The sequence below is a fragment of the Cyprinodon variegatus genome, unplaced genomic scaffold (genome assembly GCF_000732505.1).
Source record: "Cyprinodon variegatus isolate N-32 unplaced genomic scaffold, C_variegatus-1.0 Scaffold1096, whole genome shotgun sequence".
NCBI classification, from domain to species: Eukaryota; Metazoa; Chordata; class Actinopteri; order Cyprinodontiformes; family Cyprinodontidae; genus Cyprinodon; species Cyprinodon variegatus.
The window spans coordinates 167,469-180,395 of NW_015151549.1; the positions used below are offsets into that span (position 1 = coordinate 167,469).

Below are 12,927 nucleotides of genomic sequence, written 5' to 3' on the forward strand. Positions count from 1 at the left end.
TATCAGAGATCTGATTGTCTTTTACATTCCTAACAGAGCACTCTCAATCTGGAGGTTTACTAGTGGTTCCTAGAATTTCTAAAAGTAGAATGGGAGGCAGATCTTTTAGTTATTTTTTTTTATAAATATATAAAAAAAAAAAATCAAACTTTGATTATTTTTATATATTTGTATTGTTATATAACCATCTTTTCAGGCAGAGGAGCAGCTGGCTTGGAGCGCTTAAGGCTAATCTTAGAGCTGAACATGGATCGTGTCTCTTGGGACCCATCAGAGAGAAGTTGCCACAGCAGACTGCACCTCTTACTCTGGAGATCTGATACTGAGCAGGTTTATTTTTCAGCTCCACAGCTCTGAGACTAACACGTTGTTAAAAAAAAAAATTGCTGCCTTGTTTAAAACAAACTTGTTTTTACCCTAAAATAATCTGTAAATTTCTTAAAGTACTCAAGAAACCTAGCTTACTATTTCTCATTTCGAGTTTGTGAGAAATGAAGGACAAAGTCTCCAAACACTTTGTCAGAGCTTTTCTAGCCCACATCTCTACAACATTTGTCTTAAAAACAACATCAATAGGGTGACATCACTTTAGGCTAATATGTACAAGATTCTGCTCTGTCTCCAATTTTTGACTGACTGCTACGTAAAACTCGGGCCTTTTTCTTCTCCATCCAATCACTCCTGTTTTCTCTATGCTTTACAATCAGTTGGCTTTTTAAGCATAAAAATGCGATGGAAAAGAAACACAACCAAGTTACAAATGTGTCATACGACCAAATAAAAAGAGGTATAAGCATGGATGTGGAGGTACTGCTTGTGTCAATAACGGAAGGGAGGAGTTTAGGAGGGATTAGTTTAGACGGTGAAACTGAAACAAGCAGGATTTTCTTTATAGAACATTTAGATCCACCTCTGTGCCAACATGCAATTATGTTCTCAGACGTTTCTTCATGGTAATCTGAGGTTTGCCTGAACCTGAAATCATATCAGCCTGTGTGTATTGAATAAATCTTTAACATTTCAGTTTTTTATTTTATTTTTCACAGATCAGTATTCTCCTGCAGCACAGTGAGAAGAAATCTGTGCGGTGATGTGAAGGATTTCTCCATGAGAGGTAATGCTCAGACAGGTGCTGCTCCTTCTGTTGTCGTGGTTCAGACATGTCCAGGCAGTGGTGGTGATTAGCAGAGGTATGCTTCTCTGACGTTCCTTTCCCTCACAACACTTAGTTTGTACCTTCTGTTTAAAACGGGTTCAAAAGAATTTTGCTGCTACGTCTTAAAACAGAGAGCAATAGGGTTTAACTCTGTGTCTGGTGTTTCTCTTAAACAGAGGTGTATAAACATCCAGTCTGGGTGGACGTTTGATGTGGTAAAGATGGCCGACTGGAGATTTGTTTATGGGGGTCCGCTCACTCACTCCTAAATAAGTTCAGATTTCTAGGTTGAAATGTTTTTTCCTGAGAAACTGTTCAAATTGCATAGATTTATTGGATTCTCCAAAAAGCCCTTTGGTGAGATTGTGTGCGTGCTTGGATGGTTCAGGTCTCTGTTAGTCTGTGGTAAACTGGTGACCTGCATGGATCTCTCCTCCAAATACAGCAGAAGATAAGCTCCATGGTGACCCTGCAAGAACATCTTCAAGTGCATTTCACATAACTCTAAAACCCCTTTTTATAGTAATATCCACCTGTATACTATATTCGGTACATATCCAGCTGTAAATTTAGTTCATAACACTAGTGATCTATATATTATATTCATTATGCGGAGCAAATCCATCTGGCGGAGTCAGGTTAGCAGATGTCTTTCAGTCATCAATGCACACATTCAGTGACACACAGGAGCTCTTTCAATCTGAGCACCATTTCATTCACAACACCTGTCCCATTAACCAGGAATCAGAAATACTTCAATAATCTGTCAAGTGTCTTTAGGACCAGTTTGATAAAACACAATTTCATACAATATATATAATTAGGGGGTCCCCGCTCCACCTCGCCATCAGTTTGGGGGTCCTTGGCCTGAAAAACTTTGACCCCTGGGTTAGGGCAAAGGGTTTGGAATCCTGAGGTTGTGAGATCGAAACCCACTGCCACTCCGAGCAAGACCCTTTACCCTCGATTGCTCCCTGGGTGCTGCAGTGACAGCCCACTGCTCCCCAAGGAGGATGGGTTAAATCCACAGAGTTAATTTCTCCATTGTGGGATCGACTTTACAGCACTGGATCTTCACTGGAAGTTATACATCTCGTCATAACAGTTACTGTAAAAATTAGTTTTATAATAAAAAAAAAAAGGAAAAATGTCTGTTTAAATCACTTTAAATAAATTAGATGCTATGAGCTTGACTCAATACTTGAGCAGCCAGTTTACCCAGCACTTCTTTACTTTTCTTGACTGACCACTTTCTTTTACTAGTGAAAGTGTGTTAAAATAGTGCAGCTCTTACTCGGGTACATTTTTGGGTTCCTCTACCCACATCTGGTGGATGCTAGTGGCATGATTTAAAAGAAGCAGAGGTAATTCAGAGGTTAACACTTCTCCATGTTTTATTTGTTAGAAACAAAGATGTTGAAGCTGTGTTGGTTGTGATGTTCAAAAACAGCTACCACATGAAAAAGTAATAATATTCTTTGCCGGCCGAGTTCTGCGCTGCGGTTGTCTGAATCAGGTTCAAACCAGTTGCAGCTGTACCAGCACTGACAGCAAACCTACGAGAGGAGCTGGAGGGTCTCCTGTTGTTGGGCTGCCTTTGTTTGGCTGCCCTCCTCCTGCTGTCTTACACTCCATAGGAGAGCAGTGTTGAGCTCAAAGATCGCGCCTCTGAGCATCAATAATAGAGCCTCACAGCAATGAGCACAGAAAGGGTTGAGGAAGCAGGACAACTTAATACCGTTCAGTTACTAATTAACTAATTGAAACAGTCTCTAAATCTGGAGGAGCATCCAACTCGTGTTTAATATGAGGCGTAAAATCAAGCGGACAGTTTGTTAAGAGTGGCTCAGCCCCAAATTTGTCAAAGCTCTCTTATTCCTGACAAGCAGAGCCTATAAAAGGCCTGATTTATAGTTGGCTTTTATTTTTATTTTTCTGCCTCAACCGGTCAGGTGGTGAGGCAAGCGCTCGAGGTCAACCCCATGAAGTTGTAAAGTGAGACGTAACCTACATTCATGAGGGCCAGGAAGGCTGGGAGAGGAGGCAGAAAGAGGAGAGATTCAGGGGAAAGAAATAGACTCCATTTTTTTGTAAGTCCTCCCCTCCAGCTGTCACCCCACTCTTCATCCCATGGGGGGTTGCCAAGGTGACAGGAGGCCACATGTCTTGGGGGCGTCGTTTTGGTCAAAGGACCCCATTGTTCTTGTGTTAAGCCGTCTTCAGTATGCCCGTCTGCCAGGGAGAGGGGCTTCACGCGGATTCCACGCTCTCTCCCGCGCTCTCAGATAAACACACCAAACAGCCACTTGTATGACGGTGCAGCACTTTGCTTCTACATCCAAACACTAGTAAAGCTTTTCTAAAGGCCTTTTTAATTCAAAAAGGCTTAATGTGCAGTTAGGAGGGAAACAGTCATGACTCAGACATCAAAAATCAAGAAAAATTGAAAGGTCAAATGAGGAAGAATATTCAGCATGACTTTTAAATCAATTTAACTTTCAACAACAATCAAATGTGACTTTTTTTAGTCATTTTACTGTTCAAATGGACGGATGAAGCGCCTTCATGCAACTCATCAAAGTTTCCACAAGATGGCAGTGTTGCCACATAGCCCTATATAAAAGCTCCTGATTACGTCCATCCATCTTCTAGTGGGTGTAAAGAAGAGAGTGGAACCAGAAACCTCTGGTGTCCTTCAGCCAAGTGACTGACTTGATGTAAAGGGAGGTAGTCAATTACCCGGTGATGGATAGATTACAGTCATGCATCATTCTCAGAAGCCAATTTTCCGATGCGAGCCGAATTTGAAACTCAATTTGTTTCTCCTCCCTCTGTTCCTCTTGGAGAGACGGACTGGGGAAGCAGAGAGCAGTCGAGTTGAATCTATAACCGGTGGACGGCGAGGTCACAGGTCAATACATTTTCAAATCATTTGGCTGGTTTCAAAATGGAAATCCGAACACTAATTTACTCAGCAGTTTGTTCAGTTTAAGAGCAAGAGGTCTGAGGCTTAAGAGGAGAGAAAAAAAAAGCTTTACTTGAACTGAAACAAACGGTCAAACTGAAGAGAGGAGCTTTTGGAACGTTTAAGATTATTTCTATTTAAAACAAATCCTAATTATCTTGTTAAAAACACATTTGGCTCCAGAAGATTAGAACGAAAACCAACGTTTCATTCTAAAAAGTCTTTAAAAATCAACAGAGTCAACAGAACAAACCCAGAAGCAAAATAAGAGCCGTTTATGAGCCATCTTCATCCATCCACAGGAGGAGGGATTGATTTTAAGATGCTTGATCCAGTGACTTTAGAGTGGGGGGGTTGCGCACTGTGATTACCAGCTGAGTGGGGGATATTGATTAGGAGGTGGTCGGCAGAGATCATTGGGCTTTCAGTGTATTGACTGAAGTGGTAAACTTGAGGGAAACTGGACTGAGCTGGAATAACTCACAAGGATCAACATCATTAATGTTTTTCATTTGAAGCAAAGTAAATCTCTGTTTAGGAGAATTGATTCAATTTAGTGAAACAACGTGGAAATGAAATAAAATGAATCATCAGTTCTCTTCATTGTTCGCTCAGTTCAGTGGAGGCGGAGTCTCGTGTTTCCTCGGGCGGGAGCAGAGCGGCACTGAGGCGTCTTTGGCGGGTTCTTCTACGAGTCTCTCTAACAGAGTCAGGGGAGGTGTGAGGGACCCAGGCCAGCCCGCCGCCCACGCTGCTGTTCTCCGAGTTCGCCCGGTTCCTCAGACTGCGGCGAACCGAGCGCTCCCTTCTGGGGTTGACAGATTTAAAAACATCCTCAAAATTAAAATCCGCTTGCCAAGGGGCGAGGTCCACATTGGGCCCCTCTACCTCCCCCTGCTGGCCAGAGCTTGACCGGGCGTCTCCTTGCTCCATCTCTCCAGTCCCTTCCTCTTTATGCTCTGGTTCCAGAGGGAATGTGCTCCTTCTCTGTTCTCTCTGTTTGTCTTGTCTTTGTTCTGACTCTGGGATGGATTCTTCGTCTAAAGTGAGCAGACCTACATTATATGTGTTTGAGTCGGTGCAGAGGATCTCAGAGGGTTCTTCAGGGTCAGCCCTGCACAGTCCGACATCAATCTGCTCCTTTTTCTTCCGTCCTCTCCTGTCTGCTGACCTTGGCCGCCTGCTGTCCGTCCCTGGACTACAGGTGGGAGGTCTGACATCATCATATGTGGAAACCTCCACAGCCTCTGCAAAATCCTCGCTGTTAGGAGCACCACTTGCCACCTCAAAGATATCACACCCTGATAAGATGGAAAAAACAAAATGATTTTAGTATCACCGATTTTCAAACTGCTCTTTAAAACTTTTGATTTTTCAGCAAATAAATGTAACTTTAAGGACAAAAAGAGAATTTCTCCCTGCTTTCTCTTCAGTAATAGTAGCTAATGACGTGTTCAGCCTTTAAATGTTACCTGTGGAGCCATCAGGAGTCCGCTCTGAGGATGGAGACGGACCGATGAAGGACCGCCGCTCTGTGATGGGGCTCAGCGCCGGGTTCTTTGAGGCGTACGCACGCGAGCCGTACAGAGAGCGATCTACATCCTTACTCCAGCTGCGGGCTGCTGTGGAGGCCCCCTGTACAGAAATGTTCGAACAAAAAGGTCATTTTAAAATCTACTTATTCAGATTAAGGAAAAAACGTCCACTTCTACTTTTAAGACATTTTCTTGTTCAGAGCTCAATCAGTGGCCTCCAGAATGAACCTACAAACACTGCCACCTACTGGCCATAAAAAAAAAGAAAAAAAAAAAAGCATTAGATCAGGGATGTCAAACTGGTTCCAGAAAGGGCCGTGTGGCTGCAGGTTTTCTTTCCAACCAAGCAATAGCACACCAGACTCCAGTCATCTCATCAAGTCATCATGTTAAGACTGGACTCACTCAGATATTTTGTACTTTGAAATGAAACTTTGCTTTCTGTTCCTTAGCTGTACTGACATGGTTTTAGTCATTTAGGAATATTTCTTGGGCCAATTTGTGAAGCAAATGTTGTTTCTTCATTCCCCACTGAGATGAAAGAAAATTTATTATGAAATTAAAACACATAAATATGAAGAACGGGTAGCAGAGGGAGGAAGCAGCAACATATGCTGTTCACCATAGAAAACAAAACGCCAATATTGACCAAACTTTGCATATTTTAAGTTCCATGAATTCAATATGGAGAAATGTTAATTTGCCAACATCTACAAGCCTCTAACTGCAGACGCAGCGAAATGTATTTTTGCTGCCTATGGATGAATGGAAACCCCTTAATGATGCGTTTATAAGTCATGCATTAAAGAGTCCCAAATAAACATTGATCACTTTTAAACCACCTTAAAGAATTACAAAGATATTAAACACTTAGCTGAAGAAAGTGAAATTATACTGCCATGTTCCATTCGCACAGACCTGAAGCAAATCGGGGCAGGACCTTGATTAGCTTCCACTTTATCTTTTAGAAACACATTAGCTGAAGCATGAAGAAATGAGTCTGCAAGGCAGTGACGTCAGATCAAAGTAGCATCAACATGAAAGCCCATATTTGTTCATCTAGATGTAAAAAGGAAGTTAGCACCTGTTGACAGGCGCTGGAAAGGACATCCAGTATCACTGCTATAAGATAGAAGCTGATCGATAAACTAATATCTCACTTTGTTCTGCGTTTAACCTCCTTATTAAATCCTTAGTTGGTTTCTAAAGCAAAGTTAGAAAGAAGCAAGAACGAAACACTAAAGCTACACAGAAATACTAACACAGGAAACAACAGCTGAGAACAACTCAGTGTTTAAACAAAGTTTAAACTTTGAGTCATTTTCACACAGCAGCGCTTTAAAGAGCAGAAGTTCATCCTACATCTGTCATTACTTATAAAACATTTAGAGCAAGCTTCTCAACAAAAACTATAATTAGGAAGGAAAGTATTGAAGGACATTTTAGCAATTCTTCTTAGTAGCTGCAAGAGGCATGAAATGTACCAATTTATATTCTATCTAAAGTTATGCCCCATAGTTGATAGCAGGTATATTTTCTACTCAGCTGAAAGTATGAAGAAATGATCATTTCCCCTGGAATGGAAGCCAGTGATCCGCTGCCACAGTGTTCCACTGCCACAGTGTTCCACTGCCAAAGTGTTCCACTGCCACAGTGTTTCACTGCCACAGTGTCATAATCAGGGAGGGATCTTGTGGGTATCATATTGTCAAGGTCAGGGATCTTGTGGTTTAAAAAAACAACGTTGTGTTTGAAATAAATAGGTCCGGGACCTATAAAGTCAACAGGGTTGACAGAAGTTGGTAAAGACGTCATTGTTGGAGTCTGCATTTTTTTTTCTTTTTTTTTTCCTACTTGCTTTGATTGTGTTTTACTTTCCTATATTTTAATCATGTAAAGCACTTTGCATTGTCTTTGTATTGAATTGTGCTATACAAATAAATTTGCCTTGCCTTCCACTGCCACAGGCCAGTTGAGGGACAGGACTTCAACAGAGACAACAGCTCTTCTCATATGTTGTCCTTTAAGAAAACATCCATGTTTTAAATTTGGAGTTTCTCTGTAAGGATTTTCATCCATTTGAATGTGAAGATAAACTGAAATACTTGCTGGGAGACAATAAAATAAAAAGCAGAAATGTGTTATCCTTAAAGGGGCCATGACCTGGAAATCTGATTTCTATCATGTTCAAACATGAGTGGTGGTGATTTGGCTTCAGTTATAACTCCTGGTTTAAAAATGGGGGAGTTGTCCAACAATCAGGCTTGGGTAACATTTATTCTATTTGCGGAAAAGACCAAGAAACAATGGTAAACAAAGCAAACTGATAAAGTTGCTAATGCTACAGCCACATCATAAACAGAAGCTAAATTCTTCTGTGAACAAAGAAAAAAGGGTATGAAAAGGGGTCAGAATTATCTTCTATTTTATACCGCGTTAAAATGAAAGATAACTTCAGATTGGTCTTATAAGTACAACACCAGAGTATGACTCCTTTAAGAATATTCCTGCAAAGAGAAGGCGGACTGTAGAGTTTGGCATTTATAAAGGCAGTAGATATGGAAATTCTAATTAGCTGGAAAATGTCACCGATGTTTTAAGCTCTATTCAATAATGTACAGTAATTTTCACTTTCATATCTCTAGTTTTTGTTGATGATATGCATTAAAAGATGCTTCTTTTGAACAGTAATTGTTGGTTGGGTTTACCGAGACATAATAACAGGTTAGGAAATGCAAAGCACGCTGCTAGGCATAAAAACTATTTCATAAAGGACCACAGTAACTAAGATCTACAGGTTGTGCAACAAAACGGTTTAGAATGGTTTTAGATCTTACCACAGACGGAACTTTATCCACCAAGATCTGCCTGGAGTCACCAGGCAAAGTGAAAGGTAATGAGTAGAGATGTAAATCAATCATTGACTCACGAGTTACTATGGATTAATGGTTTATTAGATTCAAATTGGTTCCAATCCATTAACCGATGACGCCCAGTTAAGGAATTTATTTTAGTGTTTATAGTTGTCCACTTGGGGGCCCACTTTTTCCTTTTTTCTATATTTATATTTAATATGATATATTAATATATAATAGTATTTAAATTTTTTAAATGTGGCCTCCTTGTTTTTTCAAAAGAAGTAATGCTGCAGTGGAGGCATGCTAGCACAGAAACAAGAATCGATCCAGAGTCCAGAACAGAATAATTTACACTGATTAATGCAGATGGAAGGAACTTTACGCGGTTGTTTGTAAATATAACCAGTGGATAAACTCCCTGAATGGCGCCCACTTAGCTGTCCTGCATTGTGGAGTAGCGTAATCTTCCTATGCTCCGAAGGAGGCCATGATAGAAAAGTGGACGCCGTCATGCAAAACATTTCTGCATAATAGAAAAACACTTGTTGGCCCTTAGCATGCTAGGCTTCGTTTTTTTTTTAATGCATTTCATGAAGCCAAAACAAGGTTTTGTTTTTTTGGTCTACTCTATAAAGCCGCAAATTCAACGCCATTTCTGACATTTTGAATTGAAAAAGCTTCCTGGATGGGAAGCGAAACATCTTCAAACTTTGAAACAAAGTCAAGTGGATTGTCTTTTAAAATTTTTGGAATTTGTGAAAAGTGTTTTTTTTTTTTTACTCAGTCACCCAATAATAGGTTTCTGTTTATTAAAGTGTAAGAAAACATGTTTTCGTTTATTGAGCCAGCTTTGATACAGCTGCCACAATATACTATTGAAATATAATTCAAAAATGTAGACATCAAGTTAATGAAAGGTCTTATGATGAGAGAAAATGGCTGCTTATCACTTAAATGGTAACTGATGCTCTGACCACCATCAGTAAACAATATCTTGCCCAAGGACACGACGACACTGAAAGCAGGAGCTGAACCGTCAACCCTTTGAATAGAGGTCAAAACTCCTACATCTGATGCCAATAACTAAATAATCATTATTTGATGGATGAGTTCAGCCACCTTTAGATTAATTCATTATTTAATAATTTGCATCCCTAGTTAGGACTCATTCTGACCAATCGATGCAGATAAGTTCTGGTTCAGCAGTTTCACGCTCCTATAAACAATGCAGCTTTACAGCTTGTACTGTAAAAATTACAGAGCATTGGGAACAGGACAGCTGCGCAGCAAAGGATCCCGTCAGGTGAGTGAAATACGTGGTTATAAGATACAGACATTCCTATTTCTCTTAAACTCCAGTTGGAGTCAGTAACTGGCAAAACCCTTGGTGAAGAAAAATGAAACAAGCAGACATGGCTGACCCACCTTCATCTTCCTGCAGGCCGCCTTGGCAGCAGATCGTGCCGACCTCTTCACAGGTTCGCTGTCCTCTAGCTGCTCGGCGAACAGACAGTTGGCCTGAGGATACATCATACATACATCATATGGGCTGTGTTTCTGCCACTCTTCCACATTTAGTGTGTGATTGGGTTCAGATTTAGAGGAATTAAACAGATTAAAAAGGAGTGCGGTTATGAACCCTGAATTATTAAAAAGTAGATCTCATCTGGCAACTGGACATTTCTACAAGCGAGACCAAGCAGAAAGCGTTTCTCCTAACAGCAGACCTTTCTCTTTCTGCTGTCGGGCCGCGACCGAAGCTCACTGTCAGAATCCTCTTCTTTCTATAGGAGACAAATTCACAGATTTAGACAAATCAGAAAATGCTGTAAAATAGGATTAACCAGAAAAGAAGGAGAAATCACAACAGGCTCTATTTTCTCCAGAAAGCAAATCAATGAAAACCTTTTAATAAGAGATGTGCTGATCCTTCCTAAAAAGTCTGATCAGCACTTTTCTTAAAGACACTGATATCCGGTTAATTTTCAACAAAACAGAAATAATCACCAGAACAACCTCAAAGTATTTATCTATAAAACTTTCACGTTTTATCACACTCAAAGTGTAAATGAGTCTCATGCTTCAATGATGGTGCATTAAGTAGACAGGATGTGACATTTTTCTCTATTTTCTCAGCTGCTGATCTCTGATCATCGCTGAAAGAGGAAAATGTCTGATTCTGATCTGTGGCTGATTGATTGTTGCGTATGATGGACCAGTGGGATGGAACAGGCTTTACAGCAGGAACTGAACTACATTAGGAGGCTTTTTAAATTAGGATTTCTTAGAAGCTCCTGCTGGATTAAACAATTAAAATTCAAATAAGCACAATTAGTTCACCCAGGCTGCTTAATATAAATACTTTATCAGGAAAATGATTCAGGATTTAATCAAGTTTGAACAGAATCAGACCTTTTTTCTTCTTCTGCTCTTTGATTGGGTCAGAGTCTGACTTCCAGCATCTCCCTCAGGCGGTTTGTCCTCTGCCACACATTCACGCCCTTCCATGGCGTCCATCTGAGGGGTTCCTGTTGGTTCGGAGTCGCCTTTTGAGGTAACAACCCCCCCATCCCCCCAAAAAAGAGAAATCAATCCACTGAAATAACGAGCTCCAGATAACTGGCCTTCAGCTACAGTTAATAATAAATCTAATTGCACGGACCATTACAAGGGGACCATAGATGTCTCAAAGGACATCAGACTGCTAATATATGTAGAACAGATGGAGGTGAAAAATTCTTCAGTATTTTATCTGCAATAAATCAAAACATTCCCCTGACTCTTTATGTATTCATTTTAGAAGAATTAAATTAAAACTGAGCTTAAAATAAATGAATGCATGCCTCCTAAAGATGTAGAGATATTATGAACTGGTGTTGTTTAAAGCATCCACCTTTAAGCTAATAAAGAGAAACAGCATCCAACCATCCTGCTCCTCTCTGATGTTATAGTTATATTAAATATTGTGGAGATCAGTTTACCGTTCAGAGTCTGAGAGAGAGATTCCTCATGGAAAGCCATGTTTAGATTTAAAGGCTGAGCATCAAAATAACACTCTGTAAAATGAATAGAAACAACAGTTAGGATTTTATTACACTCATAATATCTTATTATATGATTATTAATGCTTGAATCAACCTGCATCACTCAACACGGCAGAGTCTATCTCCTCCATCGACGGATAAACAATCTAGGAGGAAAGAATTAAAAGGTGCTTTTAGTCCTAAATGTAAATATTAAATATCCACTTCAGAAATCATTACTCTGTGTTGTCTACCTTTCCATCCTCCCAGTCATCCCCCTCATTGGACGGTCTGCGTCTGTGAGGCATTGCGAATGTTGGGGAGGCACCAAACCCAGCGGGGCAGAGAGGCTCCGGCTGATTCTGCTGTGTTTCTGATTCGCTCCTCTGAGGCGTCTTCAGCACCGAGCGCAGCTCCAAGCCCCCGCCGGGAGTGGCGGCCCGAGCTGGAGTGCCCCCCTTTTGTAATGGAGTGCTTGGGGGCAAGTTCTTATCAAAGAACTCAGGAGATAAAGGAACCCCAAAGCGCACCTGCTTCTTCTTCTTCCCTGCAGGCGTTCTGTCCACATCCACTGGGAACCAAGCAGCAAAAACCTTCAATCACAAACATGCTGCAGTAGATATTAAATTAAGAGGAAACGAAGTATGAAGCATGAGCATGTTTGTATTAAAGCAGAAGAATAGCTGCATTTTCCATCTTATGCTTACTATTACTGTGTAGGAAACAAGAAAATGCAAAAGAAAGTATTTTTTCAGTTTTAAAAATCAGCAAACACTTCAGATGCAGTTTAAGAGGCACATAAGTACGTCACAATGGAGCCCTGCAGACTTGGCTACACCTAGAAAAATGGTCCAGCACAGCAACAAACCTCAAAGACTGGACTAAGCCAGGATCAAAGGCGAGCCCCCCACAGCTGTTTACCTGTGGGTTTCATCTCCAACATAGAAGGGAGAGATGGGATGTGGGGGAGATGTGACTGCTGGGCCGGCGAAGCAGCTGAAGGGCCATCAGAGGGAGGTCGGTCAGGGCTTTGGTGTTTACAGGGAGCCTCCTGCTAGAGCAGAATGAGTGAGAAACTGAGGGAAGCTGGGTTGGATTTGAAAGGAAACGCTCAAAAGATGCACTGCCATACTGGAACCTTTTTCGAAATAAAATGTTTTTTCATATCAGGCAAAGATGCGACGAAAAAAAAAAATCTATGTGATTTTAGTTTTTGATAGAAACTAAAACGTGACCCTTTAATCATTTATGGATAATGTCTGATACAGGAGCTGGGAGGGAACAACAGCTAATCTAAACATTGTGTTCAAGCTTAGTTTACCCTTTGATGAAACAAATATAAGAGAGAAAAAGGACATTTTTTGATATTATATATATATATATATATATA

General features: G+C 40.6%; 1 protein-coding gene across 5 annotated transcripts in view; it reads right to left on the reverse strand.

The window, feature by feature from the left end:
* Nucleotides 1–2,548: 2,548 nt before the first annotated feature.
* Nucleotides 2,549–12,927, reverse strand: part of cdca2 (cell division cycle associated 2) — a 21,220-nt gene continuing 10,841 nt past the window's right edge. For 2 of the 5 annotated variants that reach the window (XM_015400376.1, XM_015400374.1), the window contains exons 6-14: nucleotides 12,459–12,591; nucleotides 11,792–12,108; nucleotides 11,653–11,704; nucleotides 11,496–11,570; nucleotides 10,927–11,060; nucleotides 10,242–10,298; nucleotides 9,940–10,032; nucleotides 5,594–5,756; nucleotides 2,550–5,422 (exon numbers count right to left, since the gene is read on the reverse strand). In XM_015400376.1, coding sequence (XP_015255862.1) covers nucleotides 4,722–5,422; nucleotides 5,594–5,756; nucleotides 9,940–10,032; nucleotides 10,242–10,298; nucleotides 10,927–11,060; nucleotides 11,496–11,570; nucleotides 11,653–11,704; nucleotides 11,792–12,108; nucleotides 12,459–12,591 — 1,725 coding nt within the window. In that variant the 3' untranslated portion in view covers nucleotides 2,550–4,721. Of the gene's footprint in view, nucleotides 5,423–5,593; nucleotides 5,757–9,939; nucleotides 10,033–10,241; nucleotides 10,299–10,926; nucleotides 11,061–11,495; nucleotides 11,571–11,652; nucleotides 11,705–11,791; nucleotides 12,109–12,458; nucleotides 12,592–12,927 lie in introns of all 5 variants that reach the window. The other 3 variants (XM_015400378.1, XM_015400377.1, XM_015400375.1) reach the window with 3 other exon arrangements.